Raw genomic sequence first — 23416 nt, forward strand, 5'->3', positions numbered from 1 at the left:
TCTGTCTCATGTAAAAGACTCCAGGGAGCTGTGTGGGAGGCTAACCTAGAAGAACACAGGATCTTGCAAGACTTCCCTGCCACTCAGACCAGTTCTGTTCACTGTGGCAAAATCAAACATGTAGAGCAGCTTGAATTAATTATCTCAAAGAAGAAAGACTGGGGCTAAGAGGGTCCCCAGGAGAAAAGCCAGTATTTAAAACAAAACCCTTTGAAGATGTCAAAGTGCTTCTGATTTATTTATTACATTCCAGAAGCCTCCTCTCCTCCTGTATAAAGAAGCAGTAGCTTCAGTTCTTAATTCTCACTAATAAGCATGCTACTGAGATTGTCAGTGGCCACATCAAGGAAATGGCTTTGAAGCTGGCAGGCAGAGCATCTTCATCTCTCAGGCAATACTGTTCAGCCACTGGCATTTCCAGCCACTATTTATGCACTGGAAATGTGATTGGCCACATCACTGATGAGCTGCACTCTCTCCTTTGAAATGATGGTCTGTCTCCCAGATACCCTCAAAGCACCGAAGCTTTCTTCTCAAAAATGCAGAACAACAGTGGTGAGTGGTTTTACATATTTGTTATGCAGAGAGACAATATTACATCACCTTCATAACAAGAAATTTCACTTGTTAAATTTAAAACTCTGGTCAATGGCAGTGCTCTGCAGCACCAAGTTCCAGTCTCTTACTTAGAGGAGAACATGAGGAAGTATGCAGAAGTATGAGAATTTGATGGACAATTTTTGCTGTTAAAGACAGGAAGGAGCCTCTGAGGAAGCCTGTACAGCACATATGTGACGGAGGAGCATCTAAATAGAAGCAGGTGCACTCTGGTGCTGGGTTACTGACTCCGCTTGGCCCAGGAGTTTGCACACCGGAAATGTTGAGAAGTCTTTAAATCCCATACAATCATTTATGAGGAGATTGACTGCAGCTGGCAATTCCCCCACATGGCCAGCTGACTAAGCACTCAAGGAAGCAGAGAGAGCATCATATGCAACATATCTGCACCTCTTCCTTGAAATATCTGGCAAGGAGAAAAACCTAGCTATGGACTGTAACCTAGACAGCAGGACCAAAACTGAGGACAAAATCTGAAAGTCTGAATTGCAGCTCAAAAGAGTCCATCAGGTATCTCATATTTCAAGGGATTTTTTTTTCTTGTCCAAATTAGACTTTAAACCCTGAGGCCACAGATGTATTAAAAAAGTTAGTAGCTGGCACTCAGTGAATAATGAAAATCAAGGAGGAACTTTGGAAAGGACTGAAGAAAAATGCCTACACTTGAGGCATTCTGGTAGAGGGTATAGTGGTCTTTCAGGGTTCAAGTGGGTTTGGCTGGCAGGAAAGCCTAACTGTCGTGCCAATGGGGAAACTTTATGGTCTCTCCTGATTGTGGTTAAAATCTCAGAAATCCAGACTAGACAGGATGTTCCCAGGACAAACTCTAGACGAGGCAAATTGAAAGGACTTTTACCATTTTCTGCTACCATTAAAGGCTGACACAATCTGTCTTAAAGCCAGGCTGGATCAAATGAGCTTTCAGAGACTTGGTTTATTTACTGAGACATGGAGGCAAAAATAAGCAAAATGTACAAAACAGTCTGCTCTCTTAGGCAGTCTTTTAACAACAGGGCTACTGAATTGCAAGCCCCAGTTCCATTAGACCTGATCAGTGCAACGTGAGCTCACACACCAAATAAAAGAGCATAGCAGCTGTGAACTACTTGGCGGTAGCTACTCAGATGTGGGCAGTGAGTTCCTTGTGTTTCTCTTACAATAGAAAAATCAGTACTCAGGTATAGATCTTAAAACCATGGCATCAAACCAGAAAAAAAATCCTTCATATTGTGTCCTGCATTTTCAAGATTCAGAAAGCCAAGAGGGGTCTCTAAAGATCAAAGGTATCTCTGTAGATTAAAGTCTTTAACCTGCTAATGGCTATAACCATTAGCATAAAATTATAAGCATTATAACCATTAGCATAAAACCCCAAAAAAACATCCAAGAAATCTCACAGACACAGATATCCTAGTTCATTTTTTGGGTATGACTTCTGCATTTGTCTAGCGTGCCAAGAACAGGAAAATAGAGTTCTCTGATGTCATGAGAATAAAACCTATATTGTTGTCGTCTCTGTTCTTATGTTCTGACATATTCTGATCTTAGTCTTATTGTTTTTTATCAGAGCATAGCAACAGCTCCTGGATGAGTGGACTGCACCATGCTGTGAGATCATCTCAGTCATGCAGCACATAGGCTACAGCTATGACTTTCCTCTTTGCAACAGCACCAATACAGGTCCTGGCTGTTGCACTGAATGTTGCTGCTACTTTATTTCATTCACCCTCCCTGCTACTTTATTTCTTTCCTTGCCAAAGAAAATTAGCAACAGAACTATTGGGTGTGTGCGGACTGAAGAAGGAACAATGTCTCTAGGTTTGCATGTGACCCTCATGTTTTGCAAAGACTAGGTCAACTGGTGCTGTAAGAAAGTCTGCAGAGCTCACCCTTCTAACAGGCAGCAACCAAGGAGGACAATGGGGAGTGTAGACCAGAAAAAGGACAAGAGAGTGAGCAACAGTTGTAAGCAAAGAGAAAAGTGGTTTAGAAATATGACAAGTTTTATTAAGATTGTTCAAATAGATCAGCTTGTTACAGAGCTAGCAATGTGCAAGTAAATCTCTAGCAAGCCAAAAGTAGGAATGAGGTCACCCCCACCTGAGCCTCTGACAGAGATCTCATAACTCTCCAACACCTGCTCCCAAAGCCAGCTTGTCTGTCTCTATGGCACATGCACAACAGTACTGCAGGCCCCTGAATGGGGCCTCTAGTTTACAGCAGCCTTGTGGACTAAATTCCTGGACACAAACATCACAACATGTGTAGATATGCTGAAGTCTCCTTCATTGTATGCACCATCACAAATTCCTGCTCAGTTCAGCTGGAGCCCTATGAAATACACACCAGCACATGGGACTGGTGCTTGTGTACCTCCATGAAAGGAAGCAGATTTCTGCTATAGGACTAGCATTCTTAGTCTGGCATTGGGGGCCACGCAACTGAACACGTGTGTGTACCTTATTACATTTTCAATATCAGATAGTTAATAATCATCTGCCTGGGCTGGACTGGAATCAGCAAGCACAATCAGTCAAATACTCCGTATCACATTATCAACGCCCTGAGCCAACTATCTGCTTTTTGCCGTGTCTAGATTAAAATAAAATTTCAAACAGATTAGCTGCCATGTTCTTACCAAACATACTTTAAAACACTGGCAACCCTTCAGAGGTTAGTGTGTTTAAATGTGATCAACCATAGAAGCTGGGACAAGGGGGAACACATTTTAGAATGGTAAACAGTATTTGAAATCGAGTTTAAAAATCATGTCAGTTAAAAACATATTGGCTAACATTCTTTTATCTATAACTCATCCGAACATAGAGCCAACAGCAGCATTCTGCATTGATATTTCAGTCTCTTGAATCTTGAATACATACTCTTTCACACTGCTAGAGAAACACCCTGTTCTTAACTTCAAAAGATGGTGTCTTTTTTCCCCAAAACCTTAAAAGCGGAAGGTCCCTGTTCATACCTTTACCCACAGGTCTAGATCATGCATGTAGGTCTAATCTTGCCTTTAAAGAGAGAATGAGAACCCACCTTGCTGCTTTCTGAGTGAGTTCCATTGGGAAGTCAGGGCAGAGCAACTGCAGCAGGCAGTGGTATTCCTGTGCTGTCAGCAAATCTGCAGAAAAAGAGAGGTGAGAACATTGTCATTCTTTTATAGGCTGTTCCCTCCCCTTGCTTCCTCTCTAGGAAAAAAGCCTCATATTCCCTTGACTCCCAATTCAAGTAGTCTGAGTATTAAAGACAATATAACTGTTCCCTAGACTTTCAGAGATGGGCTCTTCAGATGGAGTTCCCAGCACCATCTGAAAGAGGCCTGATGAAGGGGAAATCCTATTGAACAGGTCCTGCAGAAAAACTGGTAACAGGTAGTGTTTCAATCTGAAAAAGGGGTAACCTAAACAGGGCAGTTTCAAGTGAGAACACAGTTTGGTTTGACTTGAATATACCCATGTGGAAAAAGGAATAATTTCAAAGTTGCTTAAATTTGCTGAAATTCACTGGCATGGTGACATTCCCCACAATACACTTGAAAATCATCCACAGAACATCTGGCAGCAGTAACAAAGGCAAACAAGGTTTTTGGGTTGTGTATGGAAAGCTACAGAGTATAAACCACAGACGTTATTACTTTGGCATTCAGTAAGGCAGCTGGATGGTCTCTTTTGGAATAATGTGTACAAATCTGGTCACTGTATTATAGGAAGCACAGAACAAAGTTCCAAAAAACACAAGGAAACCAATCAAATGATTCATGTTTCAGAGAGCAGCTTTGTGAAAGACTGGTCAAGAAGGAACATTGTGGCTCAGCAGAGGGAGTCTAAAAGAGGTGACTCGTAGGGAAGCTTATAGGATCCCAAGGGAATGGAAACATCCTGATGTTAAAAAGCCCTACATGATTGTATGTTCACAGTCCAAAAGGCTGTGGACTGGAGTTAAGAAGAAGACTAGCTGAATAGCAGCAATTTTGCAGTACTTCTATATACAGAAGAATGCAAAGTATGGAAGAAAGAGCCAGAGGTGGAAGCAGAGCCAAGCAGTAGTCAGGGAGGGGATCGCAAGGGCACTGGAAGAGGGACTGAGGTACAGAGCATAAGTTCTTTTGCCACAAACATGTTAGTCTTCATTAGGCTCTCATCCATATAATTAACCTTGTTTCAGATGACAGCCACAACTTAGAATCACAGAATCATTAAGGTCCAACCATTAGCCAACACTGCCAAGTCCACCATTGCACCACATCCCTAAGCATCACATCTACATGTTTTTTTAACACTTCCAAGGATGGCAATTCCATCACTTTCCAGGGCGGGGCAGGGCATTCCAATGCTTAACCACACTTTCAGTGAAGAAATTTTTCCTAATAGCCAATCTAAACTTTCCCTGGTGCAACTGGAAGCCATTTTCTCTAACCTTGTTACTTGGGAGGAAAGACTGACCCCCATCTCTCTATCTCTTTTCAGATAAATGTAGAGAGCAGTAAGGTTTCCCCTACACCTCTTTTTCTCCAGGCTAAACAACACCAGCTCCCTCAGCCATTTCTCCCAAGACTTGTACTCCAGACTTTTCACCAGCTCCATTGCGCTTCTCTGGATGCACTCCAGCACTTCAATGTCTTTCTTGCATTGAGGGGCCCAAAACTGGATGCAGGGTTCAACGTGTGGCCTCACCAGTACTGAGTACAGGGGGACAATCACTGCCCTAGTCCTGCTGGCCACACTACTGCTGATAGAGGCCAGGCCATTGGCCTTCTTGGCTACTTGGGCTGCCATTCAGAAAAACTTCAACAGGTTGAAGAGATGGGCAGAGAGGAAACAACTGAAATTTAACAAAGGCAAGTGTAGGGTCCTGCACCTGGGAAAGAACAGCCCCATGTATCAGCATAAGCTGGGGGCTGACCTGCTGGGAAGCAACTCTGTGGAAAGGGACCTGGGGGTACTGATGGACAACAAGCTGTCCCTGAGCCAGCAGTGCCCTTGTGGGCAAGAAGACCAATGGTATCCTGGGGTGCACTAGGAAGAGCATTGAGAGCAGGTCCAGGCAGATGACCCTGCCCCTCTACTCAGCCATTGTGATGCCACATCAGGAGCACTTTGTCCAGTTCTGGGATCTTCAGGACAAGAGAGACATAGAGCTCCTGGAGCAGGTCCAGTGGAGGGTTACTAAGATTATTAAGGGTCTGGAGAATCTCTTGTAAGCACAGGCTGAGTGACTTGGGCCGGTTCACCTTGAGAAGAGAAAACCGAGAAGGGATGTCATCAATGTCTATCAGTATATTGAAGGGAGGGTACCAAGAGGATGGAGCCAGGCTCTTCTTGATGGTGCCAAGCAGTAGGATAAGAAGCAATAGGTGGGAACACATACACAGGAATTTCCACATGGATATGAGGAAGAACTTTACTGTGGGAATGACCGTGCTCTAGGTTGTCCAACAAGGCTGTGGAGTCTCTCTCACTGGAGATACTCAAGAACCATCTGGATCAATCCTGTGTTGTGTGCTCTAGGATGACCTTGCTTGAGCAGGAAGGTTGGACCAAATGACCCACTGTGGCCAGTGATCCATTCTGTAATTTTCCACAGGCCCAGCACAGGAAACAGGTTACATGAAAACATAGAACATGGGCATATAAAAGCTCTTGTTGAAACAGACACTTTCTCTTAATTGAACAGGTAGTGTGGACCTCTTACTCTTCAAGGATTCTAAATCTAGCTTTGAATAATGCTGGGCAATAGATTTCTCATCTTTGCTAAAAGGTCTAGATGTTGGTCTGAAGGAATCACACCAGCTGGAAACTATGCAATATTCAATTGACAAATTTTTTATTTGCTGAAATTAAAATTATGCATCCTTACACCTCTTGCTTGTTATTATTTTTTCTTTCATTTGTCACCAGACCATTATAATAACCCTTTCTTCATACTATCTTATTCAATCCACTTAACAGATAACTACATTTATCTAAAGTTAAATCTGTTTACCTTACCCTCTACTTCTTTCCCTTCTTAGCCCAGTTATATCTGTTCCTCTGCTTTAATCCCCTTTAGGTTTTCACAGTGTGGTGTCCAGCAATATACAAAGCATCCTTCATGCATTCAGAACAGACAGGCTCTAGGAGGATAATCTGCCTGCTTTAATCAGCTAAGGCCCATTTCATTAATTTTGGTTTTTAGTCTCCTCTTTTCTCCTGGCAGGTGAAGGAGTTTGAGGCCAGCATTTTTTTGAAGGATGAGGTCTCCAAAGAAAGTTACACTTTTTTCTCAGTCCCTGTCTGATTGATAGACAAAAGCAGCTTGAGAAGGTAACTGGGTTCTAAGAGAGCATTAGTTTTGAGGCATAAATAGAGATCTCTCACTTGGCAGAAATAACATATTTCAAAAATTTATTATAATTTATGCTGTCTTTTTCTTCGGTCTCTTCTTACCAAATCACAGCATCATCCTTACTCCTCTACCATAAAACAACAAAACAATATAGAATAAAACAGAAGTCTGTTCAGAAAGAATTTAGGAAAGGGTGGCAGAGATCCTCTCCAAACCAGCACATTAGAGAATAAAGTTTGTTGTCAATAAAAGTGGAATTAATTACAGTTTTAATCCTTGGGCAAATGGTCCATTTGGACTAGAAACTGCCCATAAAGCTGAAGTGGTACAGAGAAGTTCCTCCTCTAAAGAAACCCTTTGTTTCTAACGCCTGGGGAAATGGCATCAAATTATTCACTGAAGTACACAGGCTGACTTTTTTAGGCTGTAACACAACTCAGCCTGTAGACAACCCAGGCGTCTGACCAACAAATCATACCAATTTTTCAGGCTATAGGTGGGTACCTTTTACACAGGAAGTGGGATCACCACAGACCTTAGGAGGTGTCTTCGGTTTGCTGTGATCACTGTTTTCCTATCCCCTACAGCAAGGTCAGTGAAGACCATGCAGAAAATTACATTTGCCCATGTACCACATTGTCTGCCAAGAGCTGCTTGGAATAAACAAAGGCAGTTTTGGTGCATGACCACGTTGCTCCTTCCTGTCTCCAGGCCACAGCTGAGTAAATAGAGTTCAGTGTTGCATGATGAAGAAAGAACGAAAAGAAGGAAGGTATCAGTCAGAATGGGTGAAAACTGGAATCCACAACTGCTACTTTGGTTGCTACCACAAATTACTGCATCTCAAGTTCCAGTAACAAATGAAGCAAATCATGTAGTGTTTAAATCTGACCCCACAGCACAGGGCAGTGAGATATATACATTCTATGGTGCCCTTGCAGTGGAACAAACTTGCTCATAACCAAATGCTCAAGGATGGAGATTGCAGTCTCCATGTTAATCATGTTCATTTACAGCTGAACTAACACTTTGCTCTTCTACCGAAAAAGAACTAATAACAAATTCCAAAGTCACTTTAAAACAACAGCTCACTGAGAAGGAGCTTAACAGGAAGTACTTCAACCATTCAGCATAATTTTTACTCTACTAGACTTCAAATTCTTGCCTAGCTTGTACTGCTACTGAGACCATGACACTAGCAAAATCCTAACCCTTTCCTAGAGATTGGATTGTCCTCTGAGTAGTTTATGGTCTTCTAATGCCTGAGGAAGATTCAGAGGTACAGTGGAGAAAGAATTTTGTCCATATGGTACAGTCTTAGAAGGTACCATTTCTGGACAAAAATGGCCTGCCTTGAGAAATATGGAGGCAGCTGCTTTGTACTTCCCTGGCTTTTAAAGCACATATTAAAGCTTTTCTGGTTTGTATGTGGCTAACAGATGGCACACAATCTGGAGTGATGCAAACTCTAGGAATACTAAATGATGTGTTAATGCTGCTGTCAGTGTTGTTCGTGAAGTGTAGACACACCTGAATTATCTTAAAACCAGTTATCTTTCATAGTGACAGCAGCCTAGACATAGAAGCCTGGAGCTCAGTGAAGGCTGTAAAATCTACCCAGGAAGCCAATAAATATTTAGGACTTAGCCTGAATTGCAGTCATTGCTGCTGTATCTAGGCTGCTTTCAGCACAAGAAGTAGCTATCTACAACATTGTCACAACATTGTGACAGCTATAAAATGCCCAAAGCAGTAGGAGAATATTTACTGCAGCTGGTGTATGAAATCTGCCCCAAAAAGTCACATTATTAGCTTCCCAGAAACACAAGGATTGCCTTGATGAATATACATTAAAAGTTCCCTATTTCCATAATTTTTTATTTACAGCCAGTATCCAAGCAGACTGGAGCCCTGAGCAATGTAGCTGTCCCCTTTGAATTATGTTAGGACACACAATTTCCACAGGTTGTTTTTCTACCACAGTCATGAAGTAATTCAAGAGTCATAAAGGCATAGAGCTGTAAATTAGTCTCCTGCAAATACAGTCTCCTGAGAACAGCCTATTTTTAATTTTTTAAATTTTTTTTTTAAGTGTTGGAAGAGTCTTTGTTGGTCTTTAGTTTTTTAGTGTTTCTGGTGTAAGTACCACATATTTAGGACTCTCTCCATATCCATGAAGGATTGCAACCTTGTAGAAAACAACAAAAAAACCAACCCCTCCCCAAAATAAAAGTCTACATCTTCTCATGCTGTCTATAGGAATGACAATTTTACAAAAAAATGAACATAAACATGAGCATTGATAATATTGCAACTTATTAAGTATCATCCGGCTAGTAGGCTAAACCCTGCACATGCCTTGTTCAACTACAGGATACCTATGGCCTAACTTCCTCCATACATCTATTGCTAATAACAATCAGAATGCCAAGAATTCTAGGGAAATTAATCCATGGACAGGACTGAGCATGCTCATGTCAGACATGTACAGCAGAATTCATTTTGCTCTTGAAGAGTACACACAGCTTCTACAATCATTAAATTATAGTGTAGAGAGTGTAGGAAAATCAGAAGAAAACAGAGAGACCCACTTGTTACTTCTAAGCAATAGGAAAACGCTCTAAAAGCCTAAGATTGATGTCAGGTTAGATAAAAAACAACTTAATTTTTTAAAGGAAGATTTTCTAGGAATAGTTTAAAGAGGATATTGGTAAAATCTCTATCATGGATCAACATAAGAACCTGTTCTTTACATGGAATCTTGGGCATAAGTAGCTTTAAATACTGCGGCTTTGTACAAAGGTCTGGCTCAATCTCTTTATATACTGGCATATATAATTTCTATATTTCATACATTTTATAAATTACTAGAATGTATTTTTCTTATTTTAATAACTGGATGCATTAACTCTGTCTTCCTGATGATAAGTTCATCATGCACCTAAGCAAATTTAAACTTACTTTTGCTGAAAGGGACAGGTTCAGTCCCTTTTTCTCCTTTCCCATCACTTGCTGGTGACCACATGGTTCTGAACCACCCCTTATGCCAGCTCTGGCACTCAGCAGGCTTCTTGCTGAGAAACTTGCACAGGCTCTCAGAAATATGTGATGAAAACTCATGCAAAGCAAACTGTGGAAGAGCACAACCAGGTGCAGGGAAGAGGGAAGGAGGTGGATAAGGATAGCAGATTCATCCCTCCTCAGCAGGGAAAAACTGTTAGACAGGCTTAAGGAGTTCCCTGCTTAAGACATTTTAATCCTTAGAGTCCAGGATGTATGCAAGGCAATGTCATAGGATTAGTGACCCTCCTAGGTTTCAGCTTTACCTGCTGCACTTGCACCCTGCCTGCTACAATGGTTTGTGAACACTCTGGTATCAGACACATTTAAGACAGAACTTTCGGCATCCTTACTATCCAAGCAGGCAAATGAATTCAAGTTACTCACAGACCTACTCTTTCCACTGATACTGTTTAGGTCCTCCCAGATGGGATCCCAGGACATCCTCAGGAGGACTCCAGAAGCCTTTGTGTCTGACATGACAGCAAAAGCAGACAGAGTAACTCAAGAATGCACAGAATTACTATAGTTTGGCTTAGATAGAAAAGTATCTTCAGCAACTGGCTGCACCCTGGATTGCCCCTCCTAACCTGTGAGAATATGAACAAATTCCTGCCAGACATAAGGGAAGGGTGCTGCTCCAGGTGAGCCATCTTCACAAACAAGATGTTTTGCAAAAAAGGATCCTTCTGCAAAAGGATCATGGCTGCAAACAGCAGATTTAGACGACTCCTGTTGACAGTAGATAAAAGAGCCAATTTATGATATGAAAAAAAAACAAAGAGTGAAAGAGATTTAGTGAGATTTGCCTGCAATAATCTATGTCCAACTCAGGATGAATATAGTGGAGAGCTAAGCAGACTGACCTAAAAAGATTTTTTGGGGGAGTGCTGCAAGAGAGAGCAAGGAGAGAGCATTAGCACTGTGATTGAGCAGAAAGCTAGTTTTGAAGTACTCAAAAGGAAGGTAAGAAGGAAAAGGTTCAGGTGCAGCTGATATGAAGAATTAACTCATTTGTTCTGGAGGTAGCCTGACAGTTCATATGAACTGAGAAGTGGGTCCATTACAGGTAAAGCTGTAATGCTTTAAAGCACCCTACTTTGAGCAAGCTAAAGGTTTTTAAGAGTTAGATCTTCTAGATGGTGTGATTGTTTTCCTGCACTTTGATCCTGAGTCCTTTTATCAATAAACCACTTGCCAGATTAACAAACACAGAAAATGAATTTGCACAGAACTTCTCCAATTCTATCCCCAGAATTCAGATTATTTCTGTTTATACAAATGTTAATCATCCTCTAGTCTCTTTCAAATGCCCCATAATTACCCTTTAGTATGAAGTGTTTCATGTGGCAGCATTACTTCAGCGTTGAGTGAATGTTAGTCAGGGCACCAGGAACTGTGCCAAAGGTACAGGCCAAGGCTATCATTTGGTGTGCTTATGTGGCTAACATGGCACATCCACAAACTGAAAAATTTGAACTTTCATTAGAAACATAAAGTTTTCAGCTCTCATGGTTGTAAAGAAAACTTTCCAATATTGGAAGAGTTTAAGTGATGCAGTGTGATATTCCTGAATCCACAGCAAATCTGAAACATGATTGAAGTTTGATCTTTTCCCTTTAGGAACCTAAACACTATACCTAATACAACACTAAAGACAATGTTAACTCTTTAATTTCTTGTTTTAAGTCTAGAATGGGACTTTGAATGTAGTTTGGGCTTAAAGAATTCGAAATTCCTGAAGTGCAAAACCAGCAAACAATAAGAAAGGAGAAGCAGCCCACAACTTCTGGCAATATTTCCAGAAGCAGAAAAAGAAGATAGAAGATGACAAACAAAAGAGTCTGGTTTAAATTTTCCAGTACATAGTTGACTACAGGAACCAGATGGTGACTTAAATGGACACCCAATTTTCTCCATGCAACATTCTTTAACATTTATAAAGATAAATCTATGCATATTCTAAAGCACATATAATCCTAAAGATATGCTCAGCTCATTGAGTATGATCTCTAAGGACATGTAGCTTTCTCTAAAGGACACAGGCATAGTTTTGTAGACTACAGTATGAGAATGTATGACTACCCATCATGTTTCAGAGGCATAGCAAACCCAGACCAAAACAAAGCAAGACAGATAAGTGGCTTTTAAGACAGATAAACTAGAAATAAGGTACTGTTTCAGAGTGAAAGTAATTTACAACTGAAACGCCTTAACATTTGACATTTTTTTGTATGTGTCCACTATGAAATTATTTTTTCCTTTCACTATAATGTTACTAAAGACATAACTAGCAGATCTCCCCAACTATAGGTGATTTAGCCTGCTTTTATCTTGTTCAATAGTTGACTTTTGCTCGTTTTGAGAAGTTTTCAGTCACTCGTGTAGAAAATAATCAATCCAATGCCAGAGCTAATTGGTCTTGTAAACAATAAGGAGAAAACATTCCTGTTGAAGTTCTGACCATCTGGGGGGCAGACTGCTCAACCACTTGAAACAGGACCCACAGCACTCTTAATGGTGAAGTACAGGAAAGCCAGCAACACTTCACTGAAGGGGACCATCAACATTTCCCCAAGCTCTCAAACAGCAGCAGTAATCTTTAGACAAGATGTGGATCAGCCTCTACTCAAGAAAACAAGTTGTCATTAAGCTTAAGATCTTCAAAACAACTGAAGAATTCATGGCTACACATCACGAGATGGGCAGAGTAAATGGGCAGGTGGCATGCAGCTGTATTTCATTCAATGCAGGACCTTACATACAACCCCTCCTCCCTTAGATATGTACTAGGACTAGTAACAATATGGCCAGTCTTCAATTAGTGTTTGGTATTTCCTTTCTGCTCTGGGAGCCCCAAGAAATAGTTAGCTGGCAGACAGCTCATCTGTGTCATGCACACAGGGTCAGGGAGCAGAAGAAAGCTATGACATTAACCTAAAACAAAAAGGAGGTAGAGGACAAGGAGGACACACAATGAACAGTGGAAATGCTGCAAATTGCTGTAGCAATGTAAGATCAATGATTTCCTTGATTTCCGGTTTCTTTCTAGAAAACTTTTTCAGCAAACATCAGCGAAAGGTTCCAATGAACCACTTCTGGTAGAATCAGGTATTTTCAAATACGTGTTCATATCACACAAGGTGGCATCTAAAAGCGTGAGGTGCAACAGTCAACAATTTTCTCAGAACAATGAATAAAAACAAGGAATGTTTTGGACTTTCCTCTTTTAGTGACTTATTTGGAAGAAGCATTCAAAAAACAGTGCAGCTGCTACAATCACCCAATGGAAGAGAGACAAATCATTTCAGCATAATTTATATCATGACTAGGGACAGCCTTGTGTGTGTCTCTTCCTGACCCTGCTCCATATCAGCTCTTCACTAATCCACTGCAAAGTTTTGAACAGTTAACTGCACCTTCACCAACAGCTGTCATCACAGCAGGCACTCAGATACTGCTTCTCTGAAACACATCCATCATGAGCCCAGGCATGAAGGAGACAAGTTCAAGCATGTGAAGAATGGAGAATTCCACATGCCGCCAAGAGTGACACCAGTATGGAATTACACAAAGCAGTCAACTCACTGTGGTTGAAACTCAAGAAGCTGGTTGTGATCCACAAAGCACTGAAGGATCTAGAACATCTTTCTCTGTGCACTTGTGTTCACCTGGAACCATTTGGCTACCTGACATAAACATGCATCTTCCAAGAACTGAAAGCCACCAGCAGACCTGGCCATTCTTTCACTTTACTGCTCAGTGTATTCAGAAGAGGTTTACACACAGGCTATGCAGTATAATCCCAAGTACCCAGACTGTGGGCTAGTTTTCTCCAATTTTCTTTCATAAATTACAATGCCCAAAAAAACAGTCTGAAAGGAAAGGGTGTTTTTTTTAGGAGCCTCCGAGTCAACAGTTAAAGTCTCTATTCATAAAAATAAATATGGTATCTGGACCTATGCTTGGGCAGTGTTGTTCAGTCATGTAAAATGCTGTTAAACACACCAATATTAAGTCTCTTTCATGAGTGTGACAACTTAAAAAGAAAATGAACCTCAAAGAGAGTAAATCTATAAAACAACTGGCTGGAGAAAGGTAATCTGGTTAATGACAAAGCTGAAGAAGTCATCATTAGTTATTTAGAAGGAAATGCAGTGGAGCATGTAAGCTTCACAGAGAATGCTTGGAGCCCATTACAATATCAATGAGCTAGATTAATGATTGTAAATGACCACCACTACAGAACTGGTCTGAATACAGAACAGAATGAATGCACTAAGAGAAACCTGAAACAACAAGGCATCCAACTGCCCCTTTTAAGGGTATGCTTTTGGCTAAGGTTCTGTGATGTCCCTTGATTTTAACTCTTATAATACTCTAGTGAGCTATGTGTCAAAAAAATATTTTTTTTCTAAGATTGAAACGAGAGAGAAAGAATGATAGTTTTTTCAGTATTTCACATGGAGAAATAAATATTTAATAAGAATTTAACATAGATATTAATATCTAAAAAATGAAACAAAGCCTTTTTTTTTACGGTTTCTTTAAGAAAGTACTAAACTTTTCCATTAATCCTGAAAGTTTTATGGACTTCATGAATCTTTGTCAAAGTTTAACTTAAATGCCTCCTATTTCACAGCTAAATAAACTTCCATGGACCATCTACCATGAGCCACAAGTTAAGAATATTTTGATGGAAGAAAGTTCAGGAAAATGTCCTAAATATTCAGGCATTATGCCCTAACACTGATGCTATGCATTTATTATGGTAATCAGAGAAGCATAAGAAACTAGACAAAAGAGCAAGTTGTTGCAGAAATAGAAAAGGACACTTTCTTCTTGTTGCACAGTGCTTTCTAGAGGGGAATAAAAGGCCATCTACTGGAAGACAAGAGTAGATAGGAATTTATACCGTAATCCTGGCTTGTTGAAACTGAAAACAGAATTCAGTTGTGTAATCTTTCTCAGCCTCATAACAAGGTCAGGCTCTTCAAGATCTTTGTAAGGATCTTTATAGCAGGAGCAATAAAAAGAAATATCACTTAACTGATTAGTTGTGGGATGATAACTTAGTACAATGAGTGAATTATTTTTACTGGGTATGATATGCAAGTGATTTCTCCTAAAGGAAGCATGATCAGTTTTCTGTAGAATCCTGGATGGATTGCTGCTGTGATGCAGGCTACTGATAAGACAACAACAACAACAACAAAAGAAAAAAAAAAGAAAAAAAGAAAAACCAAAACATCATCTCTAAAAGATGTAGGAATGTCCTTAGTTGGAACAGAAGATGGCAGGAGCACTAAAAACCCACAGTTACTGCTGACTAACCCTTTAATAGCAACAGTCAGTGAGATGGGCCATCCACAGTGAGTAACACTGTATTAACCTCTACCAGCAGCTGGGCCCTCAGCTACATTGCTCTAACAGAACTGTACTCTTTGTGGTTTCACTTACATTTTTTCATCTCCCATGCAACAATATCCTGACTGTTCAGCAAAAAAACCATCATGGAAATGCAAGTATGGTAAACCCTCAGAGGAGGAGTAAGATGAAAGCTGCTCTTTAAGCATCTCCAGCCATTGAAGACTTAGAACACACATGTTCCTTTTATTTCCTGCAACATTTGCCCTTTTTTTCCCATTCGATGTTAAGACTTATGGAGCAAGTCTGAAAATCAGATGGCACAAATCGTACAGCAATATAGCTGTAAGAAGTACTTAAATGTAATGTATTTCAGCATGTGTTCTTGACTCAAAGGAAATGTGCTGCATCTTTCAAAGCAAAGATTTAAAGCAAAGCTTTAAAGCTGAGGTCCTATTTGCTCCCTGTGATTAGAAATATTTCTTAATACTGCCCTGATGGGGAAAAAAATTGCTTCCTGGTGTTTCTGGCAAAAGAACTCTATCTCAATTCACTGCATCAGATGTAGCAGTATTTTAGTAGTACTTTATGAGAAATGGATGGTAAAAAAGGGGATTCTATATGAATGTATTAATTCATACTCCTCTCACTTTCACACCACGTTTAAAGGTAGCATCCATCCTTTCAGTTGTCTTTCACATGAGTTATCTTCTGTCTGGATCTGTTTCAGGCTTTGCTGTGCCAAGTCCCCACCTACACGCAGTACTAAGGCCTCCAAAACTAGTAGTGCTAGCACTTGAGAGATTCAAGATTAAATGAAATTATTAACACATTGGGGATCCAAAAGGAAAGCAAAAAATATCCCATCTCTAAGAATCCTCGGAGACGTTCAGCAGACAAATGCAAGAGACAGTTTCTCAGTTATTAGAAAAGTACAGAAAATGACTGGAGAACATGGGTCCATGAGCCAAAACAAGACTTAACTGATCCTGGAATTTGAAACAGGAAGAATAGGGGCCTTTAGGATTCATGCTTGTGGGCAACAAACAATGTACAAGTTCAAGGTTTATAAATTATCTCCAATAAATGGGATATGTTTGGAAAGTCACTTTGCATGACATGTTTATCAAGGGGAAAAACAAATCTTCTCACTATTTACTTTTGTGCTTTCCTTTCAGGAGGATGTTTTCTGGAGTTTGGTAAAGAACAAACAGATGAGTGCTACAAAGGGAAATAGACTGAGAGCCTTTATGTGTACATCTCATTTTCACTTGCAGCTTTGTATACACAGCTGTGACCAAACTGACTTTTGCTGAATGAAGGACACACAGTTCTGCAGCCACTGCCACAGCAAAGGGAAGATGATCATTACTTGCTTAGCAGTTAAGGTCTGAAATAAAAAATCAGTGAATTATTTGGAAATTCAATTAGCTTTTCTTCTGATTTCCTTTTCTTTTTGAACTGCTGTCTGTATCACTCTAAAGTCTTTCCATGAATACAGTGTAGATCTGAAAGCTTTCAAAGCTAGACAGATTAGATTCTAATTTCAATGTCTGAGTAAAAATATTAACTATTCTAGATGTTAAAAGTAAGCACTGAAAATGCTTTCTATTATACTTATTAAGAAAAAAAAAGAAAACCATAAGACTGCTACAAGTGTCTTGTATAGCAGGAATATGTGGAGATGCAGGAGTGAATTTGTTGCTGCACTAATGTGCCTTCAGATGCAAAATAAGAATAGGGACAGAAGGGTTTTGACTAGATAATATAACATATTCTTCTTCTTTTCAGTATTTCTACCTTTCTTTTAGTATTTCTACATGTGAATAGTACTGGTCACAACACAAGATTAATGATATATCATCAGACAGCCATATCTGACTCAAAAATGTCCAAAAGCTATAAGGGAAAAAAAATTGAATTATGGAGTAAATTCAAGCAGGCAAAATAGCATCTAGAATGTTTAAGCAGAAAGACAAAATGTATTTATGATTTTCTCAAAAAAGTGATGATGTTCAGCTCAGTGATTGTCATATTTGTCACAGATGAAACACATAGCTGCATATAGAATGTTTGGGATCCAGTCATATTTTCTCCCCTGCCTAGGAACACAGGAGAAGAACATAGTGGTCTAATTATTCATGTTTAGGCATTTTATAACAAGTTAAAAGTTGATATGTAACATTATAAAGAGAGATCTGTAATTCTTTTACGAACTTGACTATCATGGCCTACAAGCATTAATGGGAGTAGAAAACATGGCATGAATGAACAGTCTAGAGAATCAAAAAGTTATAAAAAGACCAACATTTATACTGCCCTCAGAAATCTGGTATAGCAGTTACAAGATACTAGTACATTTTCATGTTTCAGGTAGAAAAGCCACATTGATTTTCTAAGCAGAGATTGAAAACAAACAAACCAAACCCTAAAAAACAAAGTACTGGCACTCTCAATTCTCCAAAATAGTGGAGATCCCTTGGAGAAAGAAAATGGTTACCTGACAGGGAAAACCAAGTGATCTGTGATACAAATACAAACTAACATAGAGAAGTGAAATAAAAAAGTGGGAGAAATTCTACATGATCCTCAGGTGGAAGATTACAGTGTACCTTATAAACAGGCTTACATAACATTTGCTTTCAACACTTTTCTCTAAGGAGACTTAGAGAACCTAGCACTAGTATCTCAGAGAGAACGTGCATTTCAGTCCTACCAACTAGAGGATTCTAATTTAGGAAAAGGGACTGCAGAACCAGGAACACAGCAGACAGTAAGAAAAATCGTAATTACTTCATCCTGCATCAGGTCTGACACTGAAGAAGAATACCTGATATTAGACAAGGAAAGGTCAGAGGTTCAGCCAGTCTGGTAACTGTGACACTGCTTATTTACCACTGTGCACCCAGCCATACTAGTGTGCCACCCACAGCAGAAGTCTTGCCATTTCATAAGATGAGGAATGTAAGCACTTTCTTGCTCAGAGCATTAGCTAGAACTGAAGTTGAACAATAAGGCAAAAGAAACTTGTTTCCTCCTAAGACATGCACAATCACCTTCTCTACTCTTAAATCATGTACCCCAGACTTTTCACTTTGAAAGCAGAAGGCCTTGGGTCAGGAGAGACTCTGCTTTCACAGAATGAAAAAGGAATTAGAGCACCTAATGTATTCAGAGACCCAGAGATACACTACTGCCTGCTCAGTATAGAACATCCACAGGACAGAGTCATGCATTTAAGTCAGCTACCCAACACTAGCTGGATCCTTCTGTTATGGATCTGGTTGCAAAATGCTGAAAATTTTCTTCATTAATTTGGCTGGGTAGATTATTGCTGAAAGGCTAAATTAAGCATTATTGCTAACTGAATGGATGAGAAACAAATGAACCAAATCCTCAATGAAGAGATGTAAAAGCACAGCAAAGCAGACAGCCACTAGTGTTCTGATCAAAACCTCTGTTTATTAAACTGGTTAGTATTTAAATTTTTTAAGTTTAAGTACATATGTGTTTCTATTTCTAGGGTTTTCCTTGTCTGTTCCAAGACAGATCATAATGTGAAATTGGAGCCCAACATTAACTGTACAGAAGGAAGGTCTTTAAGTGATAGTACATGATACCACATTTAACAGTGTTCCTGTGCCAATCTGCATAATGAGTGGGGGATGAAAAGCAATCGTTTTTCTTCATGTACAGCTCAGTGAGGACAGTTCCAAGCCTGCCACACAAAACTGCTTTAATAAAGCAATCCAGTGCCTTTGATTTGAGAAACACGCAAAAGAATAAACAACCTATTAATCTAAATTTTCTTGTTTGCCTGAAAGTACAAAGCAGCAATGAACAAACCTCTTGGCTACATTAAGTGTACTGAAATGCAAAACTGCTTCTTTTCTCACCCTACAGTTACTCAGGAAAAAGAAGGGTAGAGAAGAGGGAAAGAAAAGAATAGGCAAGAGAAGCAGAAATGGTTTTAATATAAACTGTTCAGTTAAAAAACCAGGCACAACAAATTCTGAAGGAGGGCTTTCAAGTATTGCTACACGAAGGTACTTTAATACAAGTGGATGTGCTCAGAAGATGAGTGCTAGAGATAGCACTACTTAGTAAAGAGAAAGAATCCTCAGGCTAACCAGCTCTGAATTGAGCTGGTACTGTCAAGACTAAGGAACTACTGATAATAGCCTGAATAATGTTTTTAGTGGTTTTGTTTGTTTTGGGAAGCTTCAATACAAAATACAGGTGAACACTTTGTTTAATGTTAGTCTCCTGACTGTCTGCAGTGGTGTGTTTTGCTCTGTTATTCTAATGTACTTGCAGTCAGCAGAGGTGCTTTCATTATCCATCCACTAATTTTAACATCTGAAACAGAATTATTCTAGAAACATTGTCAGTCTGACTCAGTCTGAGTCTGCTGTGCTCAAGCACTATGAGTGTGGTTGGAGGATATGTTTAAGAATTTGGCTAAGCAGTTTTGGCAAACATTCCTGGTTCCCTTAGAGCTTTTTTCACAGTTTGAGAAGGGCAGAGATATATTAAAGTTACTTGTCAAAGCAACTTTATTACATCTATGGTCTGAGTAAAACATGCATAGTTTTATTCAAACTCTTTTCTGTACATATAGCAAATTATAACATGCATCAGAGAGTTAGGAAAAAGAATAAAGCTACTTCATTTGCTGTAGCACTAGCGAGCTTTTGGAAAAAATAGAAAAAAATATTCTGACAACTTTGGGATAAACAGAAGAACAATAAACTGAAAAAATGCCAGGACCTATACCATAGAGGATTTAATATCTGTCAGTTAAGCATCCATAACTTTTTATATGGAAAGTTCAGGAAAACACTAGAAATACCTGCAACCAGGATGTTTTCAGTAAAATGTTATGTGAGCCAATAAACAAGTCATCTTTCTGCTTTGGCTCCCACTCTTCCACATGCAGTTAAAGCCAGACAAGACAAATTCAACAAGCTGTTGATAGCTTATGCTACAATTGCAAACAAGAGATCCAAAGCTATATATAAATTGATTTCTGAGGAAGCGAAGTTTGATGGTGTTAAGAGCAGGTCTGGCCTACCAGGTCTTTTATAACACTATCAGACAAAGCTGTAATACAAACATAGATTTTATGCAGGGTCTTCTACTGCAAAGGGAAGTTTTTATTCTCCCTTAAATTTCATTCCCATCTTCTCCATTATTCCAGCACAGCTGCCTATACAGCTTCATTACAAACAGGACAAGAACTAATGAAATTGAAATTTTCTTTTTTACAGGTTATTTTTTGTTTGGACCAGTTCTGTGCTGCCTTCACTACACAGCCAACTGACCCTCCCCTCCAAAGAAAGGGAAGAAAATCAGGAGTAGAGAGGAAGGCAAGGACTACTCCTTCTCTCACCAGTGCCAACCTAACAGTCTTTATCTGGCCACAGGCTCAGCTGTCATCCTTGGGAAGAAGCAGTTTCCTTGCAAACCACTTTGCAGCACAGCTGGCCATAGGACTCCCAGGCAAACTCTTTTCTCCGGTGTCTGAACGCAATGCATCACCTTCCTCAGAATGCAATCCACAAAATGTCCCTACCTCCAAAGCACACAGGAGAGAGTGACAGACAATGCTTTATAAATGACAGTACCTGCAATTAGAAAACGTGACTGAAATCCATAATATTCCTGTTAAAAAAAAGAAGTCAATGCCAGTGCAAAAGCAGGAAATTAATCTTCTGGAGAGTAAGCTTGACTATCTCCTGCATCACACAATTCTAAATCATTAAGGAAATAGCTTATGGTTATTAAAGCTAGAGCATTAAAGGGATAAATCATTCTGAATTTATCTACTGAAGAATCTCTTACAAGAGTAAAATCTTGAACTAAAGTTAGTGAATAAGTGTCAGGTGCCTCCAATTATATCCTCCAGTAGCCACCGTGCAAAGAAATTTAAGGTCATCTTAATTAAGGACAAATGAATCTTTAACCAGTCACTTTAGCACTCAGCAGTGGTTTATGAACCTCTATTTTGTAGCATCAGAGACTGCATTTTATTAAACAACACCAGAACATCCCTTGCTCTGGGCAAAAAAGTCATTAGTGCAGTTAGTTCCACCCCCTCTTATGCATTTATGTATTTGACTTGGAAAGGTGCATCTTCTTCAAAAGTGCCATGTTTGCCTTAAGGTATTCTAAACAAGTCAATTTTCTTTCCTAGTAATGGGAGTACATACCCTTTTGAAGTTTTGGAGTTTGCTGGTTTGGGTGGACTTTTTTTCAAGAGTTACTCATGACTATCAGGTGGTTGAAAGTGTGATAATTAATTTTGAAATTACCAGATTAGATTTCTCTGCAGAGAGTGGGTTATTAATAGCTAAAGAGTTCAAAATTCTGAAAATCCACCCACAGTTGAATTGACATGCCAACATAAGGCTTATTTTGCCTTTGTTGTCAGCTTCCATCATTTAGAAGACTTATTATTCAGCTTTTTAAATGGCAAACCATTCTAACTTGCGTAAACTGAAAAACCTGCTTTTGGATCTCCACTGTTTAAAAAAAAAAATCTCACTTTCCATTCAATAGAATAAAATAAGAATGAGCAGAGATAAATCCATTTACAGAAAATAACCATTTTAGAAACTTTATGGCATTGCCTAAGCCCTGAATTTTTCATCTTATGCTACAAATTCCTGTATGTGAAACTGAAAATTTCCCCTGTTTACTCCTTCAGATGTTTTGGAAGTCATACAAAGAACAGAAGCTGTTACCTAATTTTATGCACAAGTTGTAAAATGAAAAAAGAAGAACCACCTACTATGGAATTTGTTCAGTACATGGAATACATGGCAGTACATGGAGTAAGAAGGCTGTTAGTACTCATCAATTATTTCAGTAATGTAAGACCTTGTTTATCTCAAAAAAACTCATGGAAAAGTTATTTTAAAACATGACAATAATACAACATGGAAAATGTCAAAAAATGGTAAAATCAGGAATGTGCAGAAAACTATCACAAGTCTGTATAAATGACATCAACACTTCTTCCATTATGCAAACACTGTTTCAAAGCATTATGCTATTATATATTTTCTCCTAGTTTCTTTATAATATTTATCATTCTTGCATACTTCATACAAATTACATTGTCACAGTGCTCCCAAACATCTTTATTGACACATTTTTGTATTATACTTTATTTGGATGAAATATCACACATTTCTTTGTGAGGGGAAGAGGAGGGGCAGGCACTGATCTCTTCTCTGTGCTGACCAGAGACAGGATCTGTGAGAATGGCCTGAAGATGTGTCAGGGGAGGTTCAGGCTGGATATTAGGAAAAGGTTCTTCACTCAGAGAGTTGTTGGGCACTGGAACAGGCCCCCAGGGAAGTGGTCACAGCACCAGCCTGACAGAGGTCTAGAAGTGTTTGCCACATGGTGTGAATCTTGGGGCTGATCCTGTGCAGGGCCAGGATTTGGACTCAACGATCCTTATGCATCCCTTCCAACTCAGCATCTTCTGTGATATATTCCTTTCCAAAAGGTGCACAGCCTACCCAAGATGAAATTCAGATAGTGGGAGAGATTAAGTTGTCTGCCAAACACTGACAATATTTGAACTACCTTTCTGATATATTTCAAGTGGAAGATTCAAGTAAAATTCATCTAATATTAGCATAAATATCTTTCATAGATTCCTAAGCAATATAAAAATAAATAATATAATGTTGAAAAAAAAAGCATCTGACAGCAGTGAATAATAATGAGAAGACAGGATTTTGCAGAAAACTAGGAAAAGAAATAAAATGAAGCTGGTAAAAAAAAAACAGGAGAAAAAAGACAAAGATAATGATATGCATATCAGGAGAAAACTGAAGTAATGATAGTCCTCTTGACATTTTGCTACATGGGGGGAAAAATAAAGTAGTGTTCAGAAAAAGCATGTGCTGTATTTAATCTGATACATATAATCCTTCTTTTTCTGCAGAATCCAAAACATTTTCCATTTCAATGATAATTTGCAAGGATGTCAGTAGTGGAGTGGTACTTAACATATTAAAAA

At 39.2% G+C, this 23416-nt stretch overlaps 1 protein-coding gene across 1 annotated transcript in view; it reads right to left on the reverse strand.

Annotated features, from left to right (window-relative positions):
* CSTPP1 (centriolar satellite-associated tubulin polyglutamylase complex regulator 1) overlaps positions 1-23416 on the reverse strand; it is a 78997-nt gene that overhangs the window by 10471 nt on the left and 45110 nt on the right. The window contains exon 4 of the mRNA XM_058829653.1: positions 3664-3748. Within this exon, the coding sequence (XP_058685636.1) occupies positions 3664-3748 (85 nt within the window). The remainder of the gene's footprint in view (positions 1-3663; positions 3749-23416) is intronic.

This window comes from Poecile atricapillus, chromosome 1, assembly GCF_030490865.1.
Source record: "Poecile atricapillus isolate bPoeAtr1 chromosome 1, bPoeAtr1.hap1, whole genome shotgun sequence".
NCBI classification, from domain to species: Eukaryota; Metazoa; Chordata; class Aves; order Passeriformes; family Paridae; genus Poecile; species Poecile atricapillus.